A 22,143-nucleotide genomic window follows, 5' to 3' on the forward strand; every position below is an offset into this window, starting at 1 on the left:
CTAAATGTGTCCTCATAACTGGCATTAAGATAAGTGTGAACCTGCAGCCACCATCTTAGCACGTAGCAGAAAGAGACTGCCACACGATAAAGTACTAACAGAGGTATCTGAGGTGAGGTGTACTAGCAGTATCTGCAGCTTTAAAGGCTAACTCTGCTAGCACGCAATGGCTGATAAATAACAGGTGATGCACTGCCGTAAGGTTTCTGTAACAGGTGTAACATAATACAATGACAATAAAGTCTTTTTCTGCTGAAAATACTCTAATACTAAAATTAGTTTGGCTTTCTGATTCGTTTACCGCATGGTCAGCCTAAATGGTTACAGAAAAAATCATAGGCCACTTTGTTTAGGTACAAGTGTACATCACAGCTTAGGTCATTTTGACATGTGGATATGGCCAAGACCTGCTCAAGTTCAAACTGAGCATCAGAATGGAGAAGGGGGAGAGAAACTGCTGATCAACTGGAATTTTCCCACACAACCCACTCAGGAGTGGCACCCGGGTCCCATAAGAACAGGAAGCTGAGGCTATAACTCTCATGAGCTCACCAAAACTGGACAATGGAAGCCTGAAAAACCGCCACCTGGTCTGATGAACCTCGATTTCTGCTGCAAAATTCAGATGGTAGGGTCAGAATTTTGTGTTAACAACATGAACGCATGGATCCATCCTGGCTTGTATCAACATATCAGGCTGGTGGTGGTGAAACAGTGTGGGGGATACTTCCTTGGCACGCTTTGGGCCTCTGAGTTTCAACTGAGCATTGTTTGAACACCACAGCCTACCGACATTTGTTAATAATGCTCCATGTCACAAAGCTCAAATCATCTCAAATTGGTTTCCTGAACAGACAGTGAGTTCACTGTACTCAGGATTACCTCTATAAGTGATATGGCGAGACCTCCACATGTCATGCTATTGTGATGGTGTCAAGTCAATATGGACCAAAATCTCTGAGTTCTTAACCCCCTAAAACCCGAACTCTTTCATGGCATGCATTTTTAATTTCCCTTTGCTATTTTGACTTTATAGTGTTCATTAGAATACTATAAAGTCAAAATTGAGTATTGATGTGCAAAACTCTTTATTTGGTGTCTGAACACAGCAGCATTTTTCCTGAGTACAAAAACAAAATGAGAAACAACAATTGCACCCCTTTGAGCAATATGGCTCATTTGAAAGAGCAAAACTTAGTAGTGTGGTCTAGAACAGCGGTCCCCAACCTTTTTTGCTCCACGGACCGGTTTATGTCCGACCATATTTTCACTGACCGGCCTTTAAGGTGTCGCGGATAAATACAACAAAATAAAACCAGTACCGGTACCAGAAAAAGGAAGATTTATCATTACACACGGGAAAAGACCCAGGGAAACAGAGTTAACGATAAAAAAAATAACGATTTAAAAAACCCTGAAAACCATAAATTTCATACCCGAGCCTCAACTCTCGCGGCCCGGTACCAAACAGCTCACGGACAGGTCCGTGGCCTGGTGGTTGGGGACCGCTTATCTAGACAACCCAAAATGTGATGTCCCCATATGTGGACGCCAGGTCCTAGGAGGTTAAAACAAAAGAGCATCTACTCAAGTGTCCGATGTGTGTGTAAATCTGACAGTGTATCTTATTCCAAGTTTACAATAGGTTGATGGTTTTATGCCCACAGGAGACACTTTATTATGCTGTGCAAACACCTTCAAAAGCACCACACAGTGGATTACGTCCCTGTGGCATGTGTACGTGTTTCGATGTGTGTGTGCACTGTGTTGGTGTGTTAGTACACACATGTTAGCAGAGGCGTGTTGTAAGCAGACCTTGAACTAGAGGATGTGGGTTCACCTTTGCCTCCTTCCAAGTAAATGTTAAGTGGAAATCGAGAAATATTAGTCAGTGAACTAAACCGTCTGTGCCACTTGTAGAAGAGCAATAGAATAAAGAGATAAAATATTTCCTGTCTATAGGCCTGTGTACTTTGGACTGTGACAGGAAGCTTCTGACAGCAGCTGGCTCACAACATTGTGCCACCGCTCAGAAAGAGCAGCTCTGTGTAGGAAAGGCAGAAATGGGAGGCAGCAAAGGGGAATGTTTCCACTCTGTGCAGAACAATAGTTGGCTGCCGGAACAGCACTGGAAAGCCTCAGCCTTTTTTTTTCCCCTATTCTCCTTCCCTGTCCCGCTGCTACACAAACACACAGTTGTGCAGGAACATTTGGCCCATTCAGGTTACAGTAATGCACATGGAAATGCTTTCGGATCAGATGACCTCACAGTCACGCTGCGGCAGGCAGCCTGGATTTTTATATAAAACACACACTTGTCTTTGGACTGCAACTGTTAATCAGCACTGTTATTGTAAGAGTGAATTTGTTACAATAATAAGTCTGAATTCATACTCTGTTTGATACAAAAGCTTGACGTTCATTTATGTGTAAACAAATCAATTTCAGTTGTTTATCACTTTGTATTTTCCTTAAATATTTTACTACATTTGATTGTTTGATTTGTGTTTTGAAAGGTTTAATGAAAAAAATTAATTTGAACATAGAACTGTTTAGTTTTCAAAAACGTCACATAATTGAGAAACTGGTAAACTAAAAATAGAATGAAAATCATTTTAGTTTCAGCCCCATGTTTTCCAGAACCAGCCTCCGCACATCGGCACTCTCACATTTCTCCCTGTGACTCACCTGTGCACTAGTTTTTCTTGAGCTCTTTCCCCTGTCGCCCTCTCTGCTAGGTTGCACATTGAACAGACAGGAAGTTAGGCTGACTCTACACTATGAAAAAGGCTTCACTGTGACGAGGGAGCCAGCCGACCCGAGCGGGGGGGCCGTGCTGTACAGATACCCCTACGAGAAGCTTAAAATGTCTGCTGATGATGGAATACGCAACCTTTACCTTGACTTCGGAGGTCCAGAGGGAGAAATGGTAAATTATAGTAAAGCTACTTGTCAGTTTATGAATGCATTGTGAGTGGAAAATCTTTTTAAACCTAAGAATGTCAAAAATATTCCTAAATCTCAGCTTTATTAGAACTTTTGCGTCATGCTGAAACACAGTGTGTGTATGTATAAGAGATGGTCGTAGCTGCCATGATGTCTCCGGTTAGTTTCTGAAGTCTGCTCTGAATCCTCAACATTTCTGCTGTTTTGATTTAAACAAGCTGAATGTGACAAGGCGGGCGGGTCCAACCAACAACTTGTCTATCACAAGTGATTAGCTGATGTTTGACCAATATTTAAATAACTGAATTTAATAGTTGTTGGTTTTTTTTCTTTTAATAACCCAAAACACATGACTGAGTCCATAAAGTCCTCAGCAAAGTGTTCACAGAGGTCGGGACAGATTGCTGTTTTCCTGTAGATTTCAATAGGATTGAAAGTCTGTTTACAGCCCCTGCTATCGCCATCTGGTGGCCTTCGGGTAGAATGCAGCTTTAGGACTGGCTTCCAGAATCTCCATCAATGTTTTTTAACTGTCTGCGTGTTGAAACGCTAAACCAGCCAAAATCATGTTGAGTTTTTTCATTTAAGGGGGAAAAAAGAGAAAAGAATTTCAACAAGAAGGCAAACTGAAGCTAATGGTACATGCATAATTACAGTTCATTTATCATAAAGATGTAAAACCTCACTTACCTGTGCATTACAGACAGTAATTTACATTACAGTACATTAAACAACAGTCAAACTGACCGGAAGCTCACGTGCAGATGTTAGTTTTCCGTCTGCCGACTAGCCTGAGAGAGCTAGTATGCCTAAAGAACCTCCACCACTCAGCTGTTCCAGCTGTGCCACACAGTATGCAGTAGGGCGAGTGGATAGCGTGCCGTTAATTCTGTTTTTTAATTGTATTATGACGCCAGACTCTTTGAGATACTGTCACCGGTTACAAGAGCTGTAACATATTGTGATTACAATTATATTTATTTATTTATTGTGGACTATTTTCCTTAGATTAAGAAATTACATTTCCATCCACAGAAGGAAAGTCAAAGTGCAAATAAAGATCAGTAAAATCTAATAATATGAAATAAAATTAAGGTAAAATGCAACCTGTCAGAGATCTGTAGACCAGGAATACAGATATTTCTGTATTGTGTTATACAGTAAAATACTAAAATGTATGTTTTTAACTGGAAAACTGTTTCTATTCAGCCCATTTCATTAAAGCTGGAATATTCTCCACTTTCCATATAAGTGTTGAGGAACAAATAAAACAACAATCTACATTTGAATAAGGGAATATCTTGGATATCTTGTTGGATATGTTGAAGTTTTCTTTTGTTCCCCTTCATCCTCCTGTCCTTTCTCTAACTTCCTCCCTCCTTCCACCCTCCAGGTGTTTGATCTCCACTCGGGTCCAAAGCCGGTGGTGTTCGTCCTGCACTCCTTCCTGTCGGCCAAACTCACTCGCATGGGTCTTCTGACGTGAAGCCCGCCAAATGCTGGCAGCGTGGATGAGAGGATTCTTTTTTCTTTCTCGTTTTCATTTATTTTTAATATCTTGTTCGTTTTTCCAACTTGTCCGCTCACAGCTGAAGTCAGGCCTGACGTGGTGCTGCAGGGGGAACCTTAACCCAAGGAGGTGCTTTGTCTGATTGTCTCAAAAATGTGCCTTCTCTTCCAGCTTCTCCTCGGCCCCTTGTGGTCAGCTGCGTTGCGAGGCGAGGTACAAGGAAGGGGCACTTTGTTTTAAGTCACGAGGTGAAAGGAGACTGTTTTCACGCAAAACAAAAAGTATATATAGCAGTTAACAATCTCATAACATTCCACGTGATTGTGGGGGTTTTTTCTTTTTAAATATATTTCATTATAAATATCCGATGAGATGTTGATGCAGCCGATGTGCTTATGAGATTGCAGCACCTGTGCGCTCTAAGCAACGTGTTAGTGAAGTGCATCGAAGAAATGGAAGGCTTTTTTTTAACTGACCGAGCACAGATTGGTAAACGCTCCCAGTTTTTACTCTGCCTATCATTCCACGACAGCCTTCCGTTGTACTTTGGGCTCTTTTTAACGCGCGTGTGTTTGTCTTTGTGAGAGGGAGACGCTGCTTTAGAGTCGCGATGCAGTTACCCGAGCGGAGGTCGTGCACGTGAAAGAAGATCTCTGCGGATGAGTGCGTTTTTCCTCGCTGCACGCTGCCGTTGGCTTGATAGTGTGCCTCATACTTTTAGCACATTATCCCAAACTACTGTTGTAATCAGGATCGCCAACTGTGCCTTGTTACTTGTAGTCAGAGACACTCTTTATAGTGTTCCCCTTTTTTTAATTCACACAATAAGAGAATTTTACGCTTCGGACATGCACAAGCAATAGTATTACTCTTATAGTGTAAACAATGTTACTATTTTTTAGTGTGTATCTCCTGAAAGCATGACTTCCAGATGTTGGACTCTGTATTAGACGATGATATATGACATGACCGTGCGTTACCTCCCCCACCCACGACCCAGACACCTACACTACCACATCGTCTCATCTCATTCTGCTTCGCTTGTGATTACACCTCTCTGGTTGCCATGCCCACATCAGCATTTGTGTGGTCAAATACTTTTTAACAGGAGCGTCACATGACAGTGAGCTGACAGTGAATGTTAAAACTGCCTCACCTCCTAAAACACAAACAAAAAGCAGATTCAGGAAAGTTGTAATATCTTATTTCTGGGTGATTGAATGTTCAAAGATCAGTGGTCCTCTGGAGTACCATGAATGGCTGAGTTTACCCAACAAGTTCTACAGTGAAATTTTGCTCATTTTAAGCACCTAAAGTGAAAAATATTAAACCTCAACAGAAGTTTAAAAAAATCTCTCATATTTGGTGGACCTGTTGTGCTCGCTTCCAGCTCTTTATTTTTCCTTTAGCAGTCAGTTTAGAGTTACTACTACTCTGCCCTCTTATTTCAGCCAATCAGACGTTTTATCTCCTGTCTCTTTAAGGCTCTCCTCCCCATAAATCAAACTTTCTTCTTATAGGTCCAATCCTGGCAGCCTGACAAAGGGCAGCACCTAGAAGCCAGCTACATATGAAACCCCATGTAGCTTATTGAAAATCTTGTATGCAATCAGCTGGAATTACCTCATTTTTATAGTCACCTCAGTTTAGGAAATATTGAAAGTCTTGTAAACCTGTGATCCCAGTTTGAACCTAAAGCAGAGAGCAGTTTGAAGTCTCAGCCAAATTATGTGAAAATCTTTAATTTTATGCCTTGAAGTCAGATTATTATTAAACTAAAAGTACTGCACTCTGTTTGGTCAAGTTAATGAGCACAGAGGAAATGATGGGTCCAAGAATAGAAAGTGTCAATCCTTCCTCAGCTTCCTTGTTTGCTCGAAATAATCAGCCAGCTTAATGACTCATTCTGTAAAAAGCAGTTTCTTCATTTAGCAAATAATGTGATTTCTGCTGCCAAAGACCAACAAAGCCGACAAACGTCATTTTGATATTTCCAGTTTAACAGACTGACAGACTTCGTGTTAAGCAGCCAGGTGCACATGTGGTGACCACATTTAAATTTCATTTTCACTCACTCATGGGTTGAGTTCAAGAAACAAAAACAAAAAAACACAGGATGCAGGGTTAAGAAAAGAGTATATTGTAAACATGTAAAAGGCTCTATGTTCTAGTTTACAAGCGTGAATTAATAATAAGTTTGATATGCACCTAACAGAACCCTTCTGCTATAACCTGCTGCAGATGTTTGTCCTCCCCACTCTTTTTTTTCCAGATTAGATTTGATTGAGAGTTATGATTCTCAAACTTAAGCTACCCCCTCAGCAAGCTTTCAGAAATCAACCAATCAGAATAAAGTTAGCCTTTACTGAAAGCCTGGTGGTGTCTTTAAGGGCCTGTGGCTAAAATTACCCATTTAAAGCAGATCAAGGCTCATCTGAGGGTCTAGTAGATAAATTATCTTTTTTTTTTTTTAACTGTAAATCAAGCAGAACTACTCTTGTGGAGTCCCAGAATAAAAATATCGAGTTGGAAAAGAGCAGCAGGTGTTCCCTTTAACATCAACAATAGTGATTATAATGCAAAGTTAGCACAGGGAAATAGAATGCCAGCCATTCATTCTTGTTTACCCCTCCGATGTGCTAAAATTGTGATAATGTTGAGAAATGATGAGAGCTTGTAAGTCGTATTGGTCACTCGCAGCAGTGTTGGTGTTCATGTAGTCAGTGTGCTGACAGAGACAGTGTGATGCACGTGATATTTAACTGACTGAACCAGATTTTTTTTTTTTTTTTTTTATATTTCCCAATAGATGCAAGTTGACCATCCTTCCCCCTTCAGTTCATTTTGCCTGCGTTGGCTGGTTAATGAGTTCAACGTGACTGTAATAAACACATTTTAATCACTGTCAGCTTATTCATGGTACATGTAGCTAATGTTACCCTTCAGTAGAGCCTCTGTCTGAGGTCCAAAAGAACACAATGTGCCATTGTGCGCACTGACTGCAACATAGGAAAACAAGATAACCCCGGTTCTCTGATACGGAGCACAGTCACCCGCCTGAATGACCTCTGTCCCATTTGGGACATCGTGTCCTTGTGATGCTTTTTTTTTTTTTAATGAATGTGAAAATTCATCACAGTACACTCACTTCCTGTTTAGCGATTTAAGTCTTTTCAAGCTACAGTTAATGTTGGCTGTATTAAAGCAGAAGTAAGCTTTGCTTCCCTTAAAACGTCACAGTTTGAGCTACGCTCAGCCTGGCACGAAGTCAGTTTCTGCAACATTTGAAGCAGTAGTGAAAGGGATACACTTTTACACCACACTTTTGCTTTCTTGTCATTCTAACTGCTCTAACCTGATCTGATTATGTGAAGTTTAAGAAGCTACGAGGCCGTCCTGTTCCTCTCTGAGCTCGATGCACTAACCTGTCAAACCCCTTTTAAACCTGTGAATGTACACCTTTTATCTCCTTCCTCTCTTTGTTCTCAAATCGTGGCTGTTCTGTCTATGCAACGCTTCAAAGAAGGGGTTTTTGGAACCAAAGGTATTATCTGTGGCAGCTTGCGTCCAACACAATCATGAAACTGAAAAGTCGCGAGGATAAAGTGCTGCTGCGACAACCTGTCATATGCAAAGTATTTTAGGTTTCCTTCCAAGAGACGGTATACAATGTATGATAACAATGTAGTAATCTCAAATGTACATACCTACCAATAAAACTGTTTTAAGTTACAGAAACCCAGGTGTTGTTTTTCAGTGTTTTCAGTGGTTTTCTGTGTGATGTGTGGCCCACAGCTCAGTCAGATGAACCAGAGCATCTTTGTGTTTATGATAACGGAACCTTTTTAATACTAAATACGCTATAAACATTTTGTTTGTTTCCATTATAGTGAACTTTGACTAGACATCCAGATATTAGTGGCAGGTCAGTCTGAATGGCACTATTACATTGACTGGCTGGACTTTTGGACAGTTACTGATTACTTTTAGTACCTTTTTCAATAAAGGTCTTTTATCATTTATTTATTATTTATAATATGTTATTTATAATTTTTCAAAATTGCTGCTCAAAGAAGTACCCATAGGTCTTTCAACGTGTTTGTGGAGAAAAGGCATCAGGAAGATTTTTGGTTGGGTCATAATTTGGTGCATCTGTCAGGGATGACTGTGGATCACGTGGAAAATCAATTGGAAGGCCAGTGCATCAATTCCTGACTCCTCCAGGCTGCTTGCTGAAAAGCATCTTTGGGTAAGACACTGAAGCCCAAGTTGCCCCTGATGCATCCATCAGAGTGTGAGTGAACATTCAAAAATCCAACGAACAAAATCCAATTTTCTATTGCTGTGTACTGGGTTTATATAATGCAGTCACAATATATGTACAGATTAAAACGCACACACACACAAAAAAATAATTTAACTATACCATAATTTTTTTCTTGCATGGTTCAGTTGGGTACTCTACAACGTTGCCAAATACTTGATTTCACATGAGTGTAGTGTTTCTCCAGCTACTCCTGCCTTTAATGACAGGCTTGTGGCCGCTAGGTGGCAGTAGTTGCAGGCCATTGAACATCTGCGAAGGTCCCTGAAGTTTGTCAAGTTTGTTAGTTTAGCTACAAAACCGGAAGTTGTTTTCCAAGTTAAATGGTCTCTATAGTCTCAGAAAAATATTACATTTATATATAAATGTAATTCTGAGAATATAATATCCTTGGTGTATTATTAATAATTCATGTGGTGACTACATGTTTTCTGATTATTTTTTTTACGCCACGGCTCTTTGGAGGTCTTCGCCGGAAGCTGTCACGTATGAGCTCCCCTGTTGGTTGACGTCTTGTTGGGTCGAGCTGTCATCTTTGCTAGCCGCCGCATTAGCCACTGTTTTGTTTTGTCATGACAGGAGCGTGCAGCCCTCCTACAGAACAGGGCTGGTAAAGACATCACTTCTTCAGGTGTCCACCTTTGGGGAGGAACAGGGGACAGAAATCTGCGCGTGTCACATTAAAGTGAGATGAAATGACAACGTCAACATTACAGGTAGGTTGTTGTTAGCTGGCTAACGTTAGCCCGCTTCAATTTGGTCACAGAGCTAGCCTCTGATTTTTGTATAATTGGAGCAAAAAGCGGGGGTTTTTTTACAACTCTGAATACACTGGATTGCGTGCGGAACGATTTTCTGGAAGCTACGAAAACTCTTCGAGCCACTTGGTAGATAATTTATTTTTTTCCACTGAACGATTAAAGAAAGCTTCTGATTCAAAACACAGTTTCCAGCCTGTCGGCTACCTACATACAAAATAACGGTTAGCTCTTAAACCTAAGGTGGCTGGATGTAATGCAAGCTAAACTGCTAACAAAACAGCTGATGGTAAGATTGTCTCGGTTTGGTGTTACAATAACTATGTCGTCTAGATTACATATTATAGAAACAATAGGCTTTAGTGCGGGTACTGCTGGCTGTGCCTCGCCTGGAGGATGTTTCTAACGGTATCTGCTGTCACCGTTAGCCGGCCTGTGTGGCCCTGCTCGCTCAGTTAACAGGACAGAAAACAAAGCGTTGCTGTTTGGGGGGGACTATTTTAGTCTGACGACTGGCTTTAGAAGCAGCACAGTGAATATTTGTCTTAAGGAATAGCCTGTTCTTTGTTTTAATAATAATAACAAATTTTATTTGTTTATCACTTTTAAATAAATAGAGCTACAAAATGTTTCACAGTTTGAATAAAACCACACATTAAAGACCGGTGAATATGTTCCAGCACACAGACACAGAAACACATGGTCTTGCATTCATCGCAATATATACACGCAACTTTTATACATACATCAGATGTAAAACTATAGCCACAAATAATAGGAGAAAGATTGTTTTTCTTTTCTTTGCTTTTCGTTTCTTTTTTAAAGTAAATTGTATAAAGCTCTCAGTAATCCTATAAAACAAACCACAGGTTCAGCTGAACTGAATGACTGAGAAATGCTGTTCCAGAGTTTAGGAGGTGTATGCAAGAGCTTGGCCATGTAGGACTTTATGCTATTAATAAAATTTTGAATTTCACTGGAAGCCAGTGAAGAGATGCAAAAATAATTGGGAGACAGTTACAGTGTGTACTAAAGGTTCTGGATAATTGGGTGACAAAAAAGGTTTCATTTTTGCAATGTTTCTTTAATGAAAGAAGGCTGGGTGAGCTTTGAAATGTGAGATTCAAATATACTAGATAATAACAAATAATACTAAGGTTCTTAGCAGATGATTTGATATTATCAGCGAGCAGGCTTAGCGTAATGGCTGACTTCCTCAGTGAATCTGTCAGGGCCGAACACAAGAGCCTTGGTTTTGTCAGGACTGAGATGAAAGAAATCTTTTAAAGTTAATAATGGCAGTGAAGCATTCGCTCAGGTACCAAAGGCTGTTGAGCTTGAACTAACAGAAAGGTACAGCTGTGTATTGTGTGCATATCATTGATAGCAGGTGCATTTAAAGCTATTAAGCAGATGGCCCAGGTATAATATACGCAGTGAAAACAAAACTGGAGCCCTGGGGGAATCCACAGATGAAGACATACTTCAGAATTCATATTCAGACAAGTGAAACCATTTGAGAGCTGTTCCTGTGATTCCAACCCAGTTCTGTAATCTGCTGGCTGAAGCTTTGGTTTTGAGTGACATAAGGATGACATGTGTTTATTGCCTGTTTTTGACTCCATTGTTTAACGTTATATCTCTGCATCTGCTGCAGAAAGCCATTGATCTTGTCACTAAAGCCACAGAGGAGGACAAGGCGAAGAATTATGAGGAGGCTCTGCGTCTGTACCAGCATGCTGTGGAATATTTCCTACATGCCATCAAATGTAAGTATCTTATCTTGATGGGTAGCTGAGGTAGTTTGTGTTTTGCATACACCTTGCTAATGGGAACATCTTCTCTTACTCCAGATGAGGCCCACAGTGACAAGGCGAAGGAGAGTATACGAGCAAAATGTATGCAGTACCTGGACAGAGCAGAGAAACTGAAGGACTATCTGAAGAATAAAGACAAACAGGGCAAGAAGCCTGTCAAAGAAGCACAGAGCAATGACAAGTATGATGTCCTTTTTTCTTTTTTCTTTTTTTTGTATGTTTAAATGTAAAAAACATTTTGGGCTTTATTGGATTTTTATGTTCCGTGTTCTAGGAGTGACAGTGACAGTGAGGGTGAAAACCCTGAGAAGAAAAAACTGCAGGAGCAGCTTATGGGTGAGTGGCCTTGGGGGGGATTTAACCCCATCATGTGGAGCTCTGTAAAAAATATTTATTTATGATATTATTTCTTATAATTTTCTTTGGTTTTGTCATAATCATCCAGCCTTGTCTATTAATTGCATCCCAGTAGGTGTGTCATCATTACTGTTTTTTGTGTGTGTAGGTGCTATTGTAATGGAGAAACCCAATGTGAGGTGGAATGATGTTGCTGGGCTGGAAGGAGCTAAGGAAGCTTTGAAGGAAGCAGTCATCCTGCCCATCAAATTTCCTCACCTTTTCACAGGTACTGTAGGTCTCAAGTTTCTTCATTCTGTTTAAACCCAGTAAGCAGTCATACACTGATATCAACACTACTTTAAAGACAAACTTTTCTTCTGGGTCTTTTTGTTTCTCAGGCAAACGGACCCCATGGAGAGGCATCCTGCTCTTCGGTCCTCCGGGAACAGGGAAGTCATACCTGGCCAAGGCGGTGGCCACCGAGGCCAACAACTCCACCTTCTTCTCTGTCTCCTCCTCAGACCTCATGTCAAAGTGGCTGGGAGAGAGTGAGAAGTATGTTTTCAATGCATCATTTCAATTCAGTGTAATTTACATAGAGCCAATTCCCAACAAGTCTCATCTCAACGTGCTATAAATTATCAGGTAAAGGCCGTACAATATTGGAGAGGGAAAATGGATGAACTAGTTTTTCAGCATTACTCTGAGTCAGGAGTGTTTCTAATTTTTAGTATTGTACACTTGAAAGACGGCAGTCCTAGAGATTTGTTTAAGCGAGGTAAAAAGGAAATATCAGAAATGCTTCTAAAGTTCCTCACAGCCTTGGGGACGGCTGTTTTCTTATCCTAGCAGAATATCAATTAAACAGCTCCATAAATATGCAACTGTACCAGAGTAGAAACCTGAACTGAAACAGTTTCGTAAGTATCTTTTTAATAAACAGATTGATATGGGATTTAGCAAGTAGAAATAACTGAGATAACTGAGTATTTTGGAATTTTAATCTTTAAAGCTCTCATCTTAAATTGCATAAAGGTGATGAGCAATAATTACAACATTTGTTACTTCAAAGACTAAATAGATTTCTTAGTAATAAAAAACTAATGGTCTAATATGGCTATCCCTCAGACATATTTACTCCGTCTCTGCTCGTCTGTCTCAGGCTGGTGAAAAACCTGTTTGATCTAGCTCGCCAGCACAAACCTTCAATCATCTTCATCGACGAGGTGGACTCTCTGTGCGGCTCGAGGAACGAGAACGAAAGCGAGGCTGCCCGCCGCATCAAGACAGAGTTTCTGGTCCAGATGCAGGGTGAGTCACACGAGTGCTATCGGATATATGAAGTGTGAAGAATATGGAGTATTAAATAATATTGTTGAAATATGAAACTTGAGCCACAGCCATTTAAAAAACATGGCGTCTGCAGTGTCTCAAGTCAGATTGATGTTGTGAGCAAAGAGGGGCTTTTCTCAGCCTCACATCTGTGTCAGACTGAATGTGCGAATCTTGTTAACACTTTGTGGAACCTGGATCACATCACCATGATGGATTGAAATAAAGGACATTAAGACTACAGCAGCCTTTTCAGAGTTCATAGAACCATACAGAACCACAGAACTTCACTGTGCCTGCTCTGAACCACAAGAGGAACTTCTAAAAAACACAAATGTTTGGTGATTTTCTGGATGTAAGTGTATGTGGTGGCAGAACTGGTAACCATCATATGTGAAAAATCCTTTTAAACATCAGCTTTGTAAACAGCAGTAGAGAAATTATAAGAGAGAGACATGGCACTGAAAGAAGCATGAACTGTGGGGAAAATATAACCTCCAGGGGGGATAAAAACTTCTAAAATGTTATTGTGGATCTGCAGAGATTTGTCATATTTGACTGCTGATTCTATACATGCAGTTTTATGTCATGGTCGTCACTGAAATTAATTTAGACAGTGTTTTAAAATAAATGCCCAAAACATTTTAAGATGTGAGATTTACTCCTTTAAGGACTGTTTAGGGTGGCTAGCTAGAAAAAATGGAGAAAAGGTATCCAACCCTGTATTTTCAAATATTTGACAGTAAAAGTGCACATTCACTGTTTGTGTAAAGAGCTACAAAGAGCTGGTGGCATTATTGTGTGGCATCACTAGCTCATCATTGTTTATATTGTATAAACAAATTACACTGACCATTATTCCTGCTACAATCAGTGAAGAGAGTTTTCCAGAGTTTCAAAAGAAGTGCTTGTGTAGATTGACGCTCTGCTTTTGTAGGTGTCGGAAACAACAACGATGGCATTCTGGTGCTCGGAGCCACCAACATCCCCTGGGTGCTGGACGCCGCCATCCGCAGAAGGTCAGAGGTCGTCTCAATTAGATGTGTGTGTGTGTGTGTGTGTGTGTGTGTGTGTGTGTGTGTGTGTTTGTTTTGTTTTGTTAATATTCTGTGGGGCTTTTTATTCCATAAAAATTTACTTTCACTGTAGCTGCACTGTTATTATTCATCACAATGGTAATTCTGTCATGTTACATCTAATTCTTGTGTGTTAAGAAAACACAAACCTTTGAACCCGGGTAGATTCTGATGCTGTTAGTTTGAAACCAAATCGAGAAACCACAGGGCTTGAAGTGTTGTTGTTTTAGGATGAATCTGAAATCTAAATTACTATTAAATCCTCCTGCATTTGGGGAATATTTCAAAAAGTGATTTTCTAATCTGTTTGTCTAAACACATGTTAATGTTAAGATTCATACTGCTTTTTGACTGCTGACCATGATGTCACAGTCTGAAGTCGTTTTTTCTCCTCCTTTAAACTACTAAGCTGTTAACAAAACATTTGTGCGGACACACACCTGAGCTCCAGCTCTCATTTTGAATGCTGACCATGTAAAACATTGTCCAAACTTCTTGTGAGTTGTTCTCTATGACGTTTAGAATTTAATGTTGGCTCCAGATATTTTTGGACAGTGGCATGATTTTTGTCTTTTTACCTTTGTATCAATATATACTTGGGTTACTGCTAAATGCTTAAAGCTTCAAGTGCAAACATTGATTTCTAAGTTGAGGGGTTAACCCATCGCATTGCATTGACCACTGAAGTGTTGCATCTGTACTTTAACACTTTGACAAAGTTGGCTGGCATATCAATATTCAGGCTATTACTTTGGTCAGGAAATGATTTCAAGTGTGCTGTGGCTGTTAATACAGAAGTAGTCTGCAAAAAAAGAATATAGTATGGTTATTATTAAGATCGTGAGTGGATAACTATTTTGTACATACTGAGAAAAACACACATGGAAGCACATGGAAAGACCTGGAAAACCACAGACATGGGTGATGACAGGATCTTTTCTATAGTAAAGAAAAGCCCCTACAGAACATCCAGCAAAGAGTAGAGACCAACCTCCATGAGGTAATTATATAAAGTCTAAATGAAGAAAAGATTTCAGGAGACCTGCCCACAGGGAAAACAGGAAGGGCCAGAGCTTGCTCTTTAACAGAAACTGAATTTTCAAAATAAGAGCGCGTTACTTCGGCTGGATGGACAATTATGAAAAAAGTCTGTGCTTTGAAAACAGTGCACTGTGTGTGATCTGTTAGAAGACGTTGGCTGAGGCTCATCATGTTATGTTACCATGGGCACATTACAAACACAAGCTGCTGGGAGATAGTTCAACTTATTTAGATGGCCACAGAATCACAACTAAACAGGACTTGGAGAGACCAGCAGTACCCAACAACACGTTCATCAGCGGCTACACTTTGCCTCCATTTAAGCACAAAAGCTGAATTTCAATGTTAAAATGTGGAAAAAGAAAAGTTTCACTTGAAATAAGAAGGATGTGGCTTCAAGAAGGAGGTAGTTCCTTCTGTAATTGTTACTGAACAGAGTGAAAGATCGCTCTGATCGACAGGTCTCACCTCACTGAGCAGGGCAGGCAGTATAAAAATCATCCTGCCTCCTCTTGGGAAATGGAGTTAAAGAGTTCCCAGCAGCTATCAGCTTTCCTGTCACATGTGTACAGGCTTGCATTGTTGGTGAATAGTGCTGGGAATGCAAAAAGAAGACAGCTCCTGTAAGAAGTGGCACTGAAATCCACAGCTGATTAATAACATCTTAAACTTGTAATTCACTCAGTGTCTTGTGGAAGCATAATCTTAAATGTGTACCCAGTTAGAAGCATATGTAATACAAAGTGTATTATAGAATTATTAAACAAATCAGAGATGCGGCTCTTGGACTCCACTAAATGAGCTTTGTAGGATTCAGAGCTCAATATACTCCCCTTGGAGCTGCCCCTGTCTCTATAAGGCTACCCACATTTTAAGCCAACTTTGGTTATTATTCATCTGACTGGCTGCTATTTGCATGCCTGAGACCTTATTAGGGATATCCATTCTTGATCATATCATATCGAGCCAAGCATATAAAAAATGTCTAAAACTAATTCTATTAGAGCAGCCTGAAGTCTGAGCTACATAGACTGAGCTGATTATTTAAAACTTTGGTCGTGTTTAATATAAGCATCAACCAGTGGAGCGGGATTTATGGCAGAAATAAGGAAAAGCGGTCGATCTACAGCCAGTGAACCCAGTATCCAGCTCCTGCTTCACTTCCATCCATCCATCCATCCTCATCCGCTTTATCCGAGGTCGGGTCGCGGGGGCAGCAGCCTAAGCAGAGAAGCCCAGACCTCCCTCTCCCCAGCCACCTCCTCCAGCTCATCCGGGGGAACACCAAGGCGTTCCCAGGCCAGCCGAGAGATATAATCTCTCCAGCGCGTCCTGGGTCTGCCCCGGGGCCTCCTCCCGGTGGGACATGCCCGGAACACCTCACCCAGGAGGCGCCCAGGGGGCATCCTTGTCAGATGCCCGAACCACCTCAACTGGCTCCTTTCGATGTGGAGGAGCAGCGGCTCTACTCTGAGCCCCTCCCGGATGGCCGAACTTCTCACCCTATCTCTAAGGGAGAGGCCAGCCACCCTTCGGAGGAAGCTCATTTCTGCCGCTTGTATCCGCGATCTCGTTCTTTCGGTCACTACCCACAGCTCGTGGCCATAGGTGAGGGTCGGGACGTAGATCGACCGGTAAATTGAGAGCTTCGCTTTTACACTCAGCTCCCTCTTCACCACGACGGACCGGTGCAGCGTCCGCATCACTGCAGCCGCAGCACCAATCCGTCTGTCGATCTCCGGCTCCCTTCTCCCATCACTCGCGAACAAGACCCCAAGATACTTAAACTCCTCCACTTGGGGCAGGAACTCATCCCCGACCCGGAGTGGGCACTCCACCCTTTTCCGGCTGAGAACCATGGCCTCAGATTTGGAGGTGCTGATCCTCATTCCCGCTGCTTCACACTCGGCTGCGAACCGTTCCAGTGCGAGCTGGAGGCCCCCACCCGATGAAGCCATCAGGACCACATCATCCGCAAAAAGCAGAGATGAGATTCTGAGGCCACCGAAGTGAAAGCCCTCCGCCACTTGGCTGCGCCTAGAAATCCTGTCCATAAAAATTATGAACAGAATCGGTGATAAAGGGCAGCCCTGGCGGAGCCCATCACCCACCGGAAACGAGTCCGACTTATTGCCGGCAATGCGAACCAAACTCTTACAACGGTTGTATAGGGATCGAATGGCCCGTAGCAGTGGGCCAGACACCCCATACTCCCGCAACACCTCCCACAGGACACCCCGAGGGACACGGTCGAATGCCTTCTCCAAGTCCACAAAACACATGTAGACTGGTTGGGCAAACTCCCATGCACCCTCAAGTATCCTCGAGAGGATAAAGAGCTGGTCCAGTGTTCCGCGACCAGGACGAAAACCGCATTGTTCCTCCTGTATCCGAGGTTCGACTAACGGACGAACTCTCCTTTCCAGCACCCTGGCATAGACTTTCCCAGGGAGGCTGAGGAGTGTGATCCCCCTGTAGTTGGAACACACCCTCCGGTCTCCCTTCTTAAAGATGGGGACCACCACCCCGGTCTGCCAGTCCAGGGGTACTGCCCCTGATCTCCACGCAACATTGTAGAGGCGTGTCAACCAGGACAGCCCTACAACGTCCAGAGCCTTCAGGAACTCGGGGCGGACCTCATCAACACCAGGGGCTCTGCCACCGAGGAGTTGTTTAACTGCCTCAGTGACCTCGACCCCAGAAATTGGCGGGTCATTCCCCTCATCCCCAGACTCTGCTTCCTCCTCGGAAGACGTGTCAGTGGGATTAAGGAGGTCCTCGAAGTATTCCTTCCACCATCTGACAATTTTCTCAGTCGACGTCAGCAGCGCACCGCCAGCACTATACACAGTGCAGGTAGAGCACCGCTTAAATAGTAACGAGTTGATTTCAGAGCTAGGCTTTGCTTTGTTATACCTTTTCTTGTGTGCTGTTTATGTGCACGTGTGTTCATGTACGTGTTGAGGAGTGTCCGTAAGACCGGCTTGTTATTTTTGTTGTGCGTCAGATTTGAGAAGCGTATCTACATCCCTCTGCCAGAGGAGCCGGCTCGGGCTCAAATGTTTCGCCTCCATCTGGGCAACACGCCGCACAGCCTGAGCGAGGCCGACCTGCGGCAGCTCGCCCGCAAAACAGAAGGCTACTCTGGTGCCGACATCAGCATCATCGTCCGGGATGCTCTCATGCAGCCCGTTAGGAAGGTCCAGTCTGCCACACATTTCAAAAAGGTAAGAGAAAGAAACCTGTGAAATCTTCAATCTTGGATTTTTGTGATATAAATGAACTATTGAAAGGGGCCCTGTTACCTTATCTGGACTTATAAGGTCTTATAAGTCTTGATTAAAGTTCAGTTCATCCTCTGTTAAAAATTAGCTGTTTTAAGCTTGTTTGTAAAAGACCAAGCCTCTGAGCTCCAGTAGCTGTGGTCAGCTGTCCTGTGCTCCTGCTGACTCTCAGGTTTTAGTCAAATCTGTCCATGGTATGTAAGCAGATGTTGAGGAATGAGGAATTAGGGCTGCTTCTCAGCTACTAGACAGAATACTACTATTAAAGAGCATCATCACTCAGGCCTGCAGCAATCTAACAGACTCTGTTACTGTAAACGTTATCAGAATACTGCAAAGTAACCAGTTTAACATGAATTTAATTAAGTTATTGTGTTTAGTATGTAGTTGAGATTGAGTTACTAATGTCTCAAAGATAACTCAAAGATAGACTCAGCGGGGTTCGGTGAAGCCTTCACGTGGAGGCTGCAGTGTTTGGTGTGATTAACCGGTGCTGCACAGGAGCTTTTTTTCCCCCCTTACTCCTGCAGGTCCGCGGTCCATCCCGAAGCAACAACCAGGTGATGGTTGATGACCTGTTGACGCCATGTTCCCCTGGCGATCCTGGGGCCATAGAGATGACCTGGATGGACGTGCCTAGTGATAAGCTATTGGAGCCCATAGTCTGCATGGTAAGATGCAGGAACGTGAAGGAAAATCTGTTGTTTCACTAACAGCAGCTTTGATTTTCTTTTAAACTGTGACATATTACCCTCTTCCTTTCCACCACCAATGAACAACAATGACATAGATTATCAGCCAGATTCATTATATATGTAAAACTTCTGAAGGAAGGTTTATAAGATAAGACCTCCTGTGATGTTTGGTTTCAAGATGATGGCACTGACAAAAAGACAGAAGGCTGAGGTGGTGGAGATGAAGATACTAAGATTTTCATTGGGATTATTAATGAGTAATATTACTATTAATGAGTAATATCATAAGGACTGCTCATTGAGCGGTTTGGAGACAAAGTTGGAGAGGTGAGGCTGACATGATTAGGCTGTGTGCAGAGAAGGGATAAAGGATATGTTGGACAGTTTTTCTGCATAAAGAAAGCTTCTGTTTCAACTTGGATTGAAAGGACCTCACAGTGACATACAGAATTCAAATATGCAGTATAACTGTAATGAAATAATAATAATGAACTGTGTGTGTGTGTGTGTGTGTGTGTGTCCGTGTCCCCACTTTGCAGTCGGACATGCTGCGCTCTCTGTCCACCACCCGCCCCACAGTTAACACCGAAGACCTTCTTAAAGTCAAGAAGTTCACAGAGGACTTTGGGATGGAGGGCTGAGAGACAGAGCACCGCGTCTCCTGCTCCACCCCCGAGTCCAGCAGAAGGGTCAGACTGCTCCCAGTACCAACACTCCACCCCTCTCCTCTGCACCATCCTGTAGGCTTTCACCTTCAGCTGAGCACTTGGTTCACTGCCTCTCCTGGATTTATAACATGGCGTCAGTCTGCATCTTCGTGTCTCATCCAGGCCCGGATGTTTGAATCCCTGGAGGACATTGACCAAATGCAGAAGTAGAAAATCTCAGTGTGATTTGGTAGCTGGACTGTAGACTTCCCCACTCCCTGTCGCCTCCACGTTTTTCCCACCCTTTACAGACTGTGCTCCGTTACAGCATATTCACTACAAGAACTGTTCATCTGCGCCGCATTTGATGTGAGGAAACGCATAAAGTTTGTCCCCCTGTGAGCCTGTCTCGTCTCCGACCGAAGGGCCGTACATTCTGCTGCCGTCATGCAACTCCCTTTGGTATCACCATGAAGGACAGTGAAGAAGAAGCGAAAAGAAGATGTCAGTTGTTCTGCCAGGCATGCGGAAGTGTGAATGCATTTGTTTTTATTAAACTTGTTTGTGTTTAATGTTTCTGTCTAAATGTTATTTTGATATTTAATGCAGTTAAACCAAGTGAGCGTGTCTGGATGAGGCCTGTAGCTCCGTGCTCACAACAGTCTGAGTGAAGCATTTATATTACCAGAGATGTGCTTGACTGAGAGCCAAATGCAGCAGTTCCTCAATCTGAAAATACAAAGAATGATAATTTAAATCAGATGTGAAAAAGATCAGTATTTCCTGCTTTTCTTTGTCTTCTGTAACTTGAATGTCTCTTATGTTGAAAAGGATGTACACTCTGGGAGATGGATGATTGTCATTGAAAAGCCATTCATTAACACAGCATTTAATCAACATGAACAAAAAAGCAATGAATACTTAAAAATAGATTTTTGAGAAAGCCCAAGTGATGATGAATGGCTCTAATTTTTTATTTTTTTTTTTTTTTCTTTTCGAAGCGAATAAACTGATGGATGACGCATCAACAATTCCTGCTTTGAAGCAGCAGTTGGTGGGATTGGTAGCTTTTCTGGAGCATGGACTGTATATAAATGATGGACATGGCCACGGTGATGTAATTCATTGGCTTTAGTCTTCACATATTGAAGCCCGAGTATTAGCTGCTAAACGTTTGTGGTGTTTTTGGAGTCACAGCAGCGGCACCCGTAAGTTAAAATCCAATCAGATGAATAAAAAAAACTTCACCTGCTGTAGAAACCAAAGCTTGTTTTCTGTAACTGGCCATACTGGTGGTGCATTTAGAACGTGGCTCAAGTGGCCATTAGAGGTAATGCAGTTTTTGGATCTTTGCCATTGGCTTCCTTTTTTTCGGCTGTGGTCAGTGAGGCTTGTTCTGGAGTTTTCAAACTAAAACAGCTACTGTGGGGCAATCAATCACACTTTCACTTCATGTTTAGGAGGCCGTTACGTGTGGAAGAAAGTGTCCTTTTACCCAGGAAGCCTGTTGGTTTTTTCACTACATTTCCCAGAATGCACGTAGTCTTATTTAAACTGTGACGTCCTTCTTTTATGGATGTTCTGTTTTTGATGTTTGAGTTCTTGTTCTGGGTATTTTCCACTCTTCATTGAAAATATTCACAATTAAGAATAGCTGACGCATGAGTGGGAGAAAAATGCCACAAACTGCAGTGGAAAATAAACTGTTTCATTAAACATATGAAAATTAAGGACATCGGGTCTGTGGCACTTTAAGGAAGCTAACCTCCCTCACTTGGTTTAACAGCACAAGCTAATTAACACCGACTGCAGTTAATCCACTAATATTCACACGTTAGTGGATTGAGAACCAGTCAAGCACATCTTTGTTTTGCCCTGCATTCATGGTCAATCAATGTTATGGAACATTATTTATATAAATTACTGGTCACGTGTGATGTGTAACTAATCCAGCTACAGTATGTTTATTCTTTAAGTGTTAATTTTCTGTGATTCATGATGGAGCACCAGTGAGAGGCCTGACCCCCCCCTTTATTGGAGGCAAATGTACAGAGTTCTCCTCCAGGGGCGATGCTGCTGAACGTTTCATTGCTGTTGTCCTACTTTCAGCAGCGAGTTTAAGGAAAGCTGTTCTGCACAGACTCTGACCTCCTGCCAATACGGCAGGATTGCAGGCGTGCCTGGTGGACTCACTGATGGACTTCTGGAAGCTACAGTAGAATTGCTGCGTGTTTGTGGAGGTACCTGTTGTTCAGGGAAGCTCAGTTATTAACGTCCCTGTATGGGGATTTAACCTGACACTGGCCATGTTACCATTACTACTAATTTAACCTGAATAAATAAAAACTGAAATTTCAAATGGAAAAAAAGACAC

At 42.1% G+C, this 22,143-nt stretch overlaps 2 protein-coding genes across 2 annotated transcripts in view; both read left to right on the plus strand.

Annotated features, from left to right (window-relative positions):
- The window catches only part of sntb2 (syntrophin, beta 2), a 34,681-nt gene extending 26,487 nt beyond the window's left edge, over positions 1-8,194 (plus strand). The window contains 2 exon segments of the mRNA XM_003439565.5: positions 2,739-2,929; positions 4,340-8,194. Of these exon segments, the coding sequence (XP_003439613.3) occupies positions 2,739-2,929; positions 4,340-4,432 (284 nt within the window). The 3' untranslated portion in view covers positions 4,433-8,194.
- Positions 8,195-9,258: 1,064 nt separating this feature from the next.
- On the plus strand, positions 9,259-22,140 carry vps4a (vacuolar protein sorting 4 homolog A). The gene is made up of 11 exons (XM_003439414.5): positions 9,259-9,496; positions 11,196-11,307; positions 11,392-11,536; positions 11,630-11,691; positions 11,861-11,980; positions 12,093-12,249; positions 12,857-13,005; positions 13,964-14,045; positions 18,151-18,370; positions 18,958-19,098; positions 19,662-22,140. The coding sequence occupies exons 1-11, from the start codon at positions 9,476-9,478 to the stop codon at positions 19,761-19,763; spliced, it is 1,311 nt and encodes a 436-aa protein (XP_003439462.1). The 5' UTR covers positions 9,259-9,475; the 3' UTR covers positions 19,764-22,140.
- Positions 22,141-22,143: the final 3 nt, after the last annotated feature.

Source organism: Oreochromis niloticus, linkage group LG7 (assembly GCF_001858045.2).
Source record: "Oreochromis niloticus isolate F11D_XX linkage group LG7, O_niloticus_UMD_NMBU, whole genome shotgun sequence".
NCBI classification, from domain to species: Eukaryota; Metazoa; Chordata; class Actinopteri; order Cichliformes; family Cichlidae; genus Oreochromis; species Oreochromis niloticus.

Coding starts and splice junctions, on each gene's coding strand:
- vps4a (XM_003439414.5), top strand. CDS start 9,476: ATGACAACGTCAACATTACAG. Junction 11,537..11,629: donor GAAGCACAGAGCAATGACAA/GTATGATGTCCT, acceptor TCCGTGTTCTAG/GAGTGACAGTGACAGTGAGG. Junction 11,981..12,092: donor ATTTCCTCACCTTTTCACAG/GTACTGTAGGTC, acceptor TTTGTTTCTCAG/GCAAACGGACCCCATGGAGA.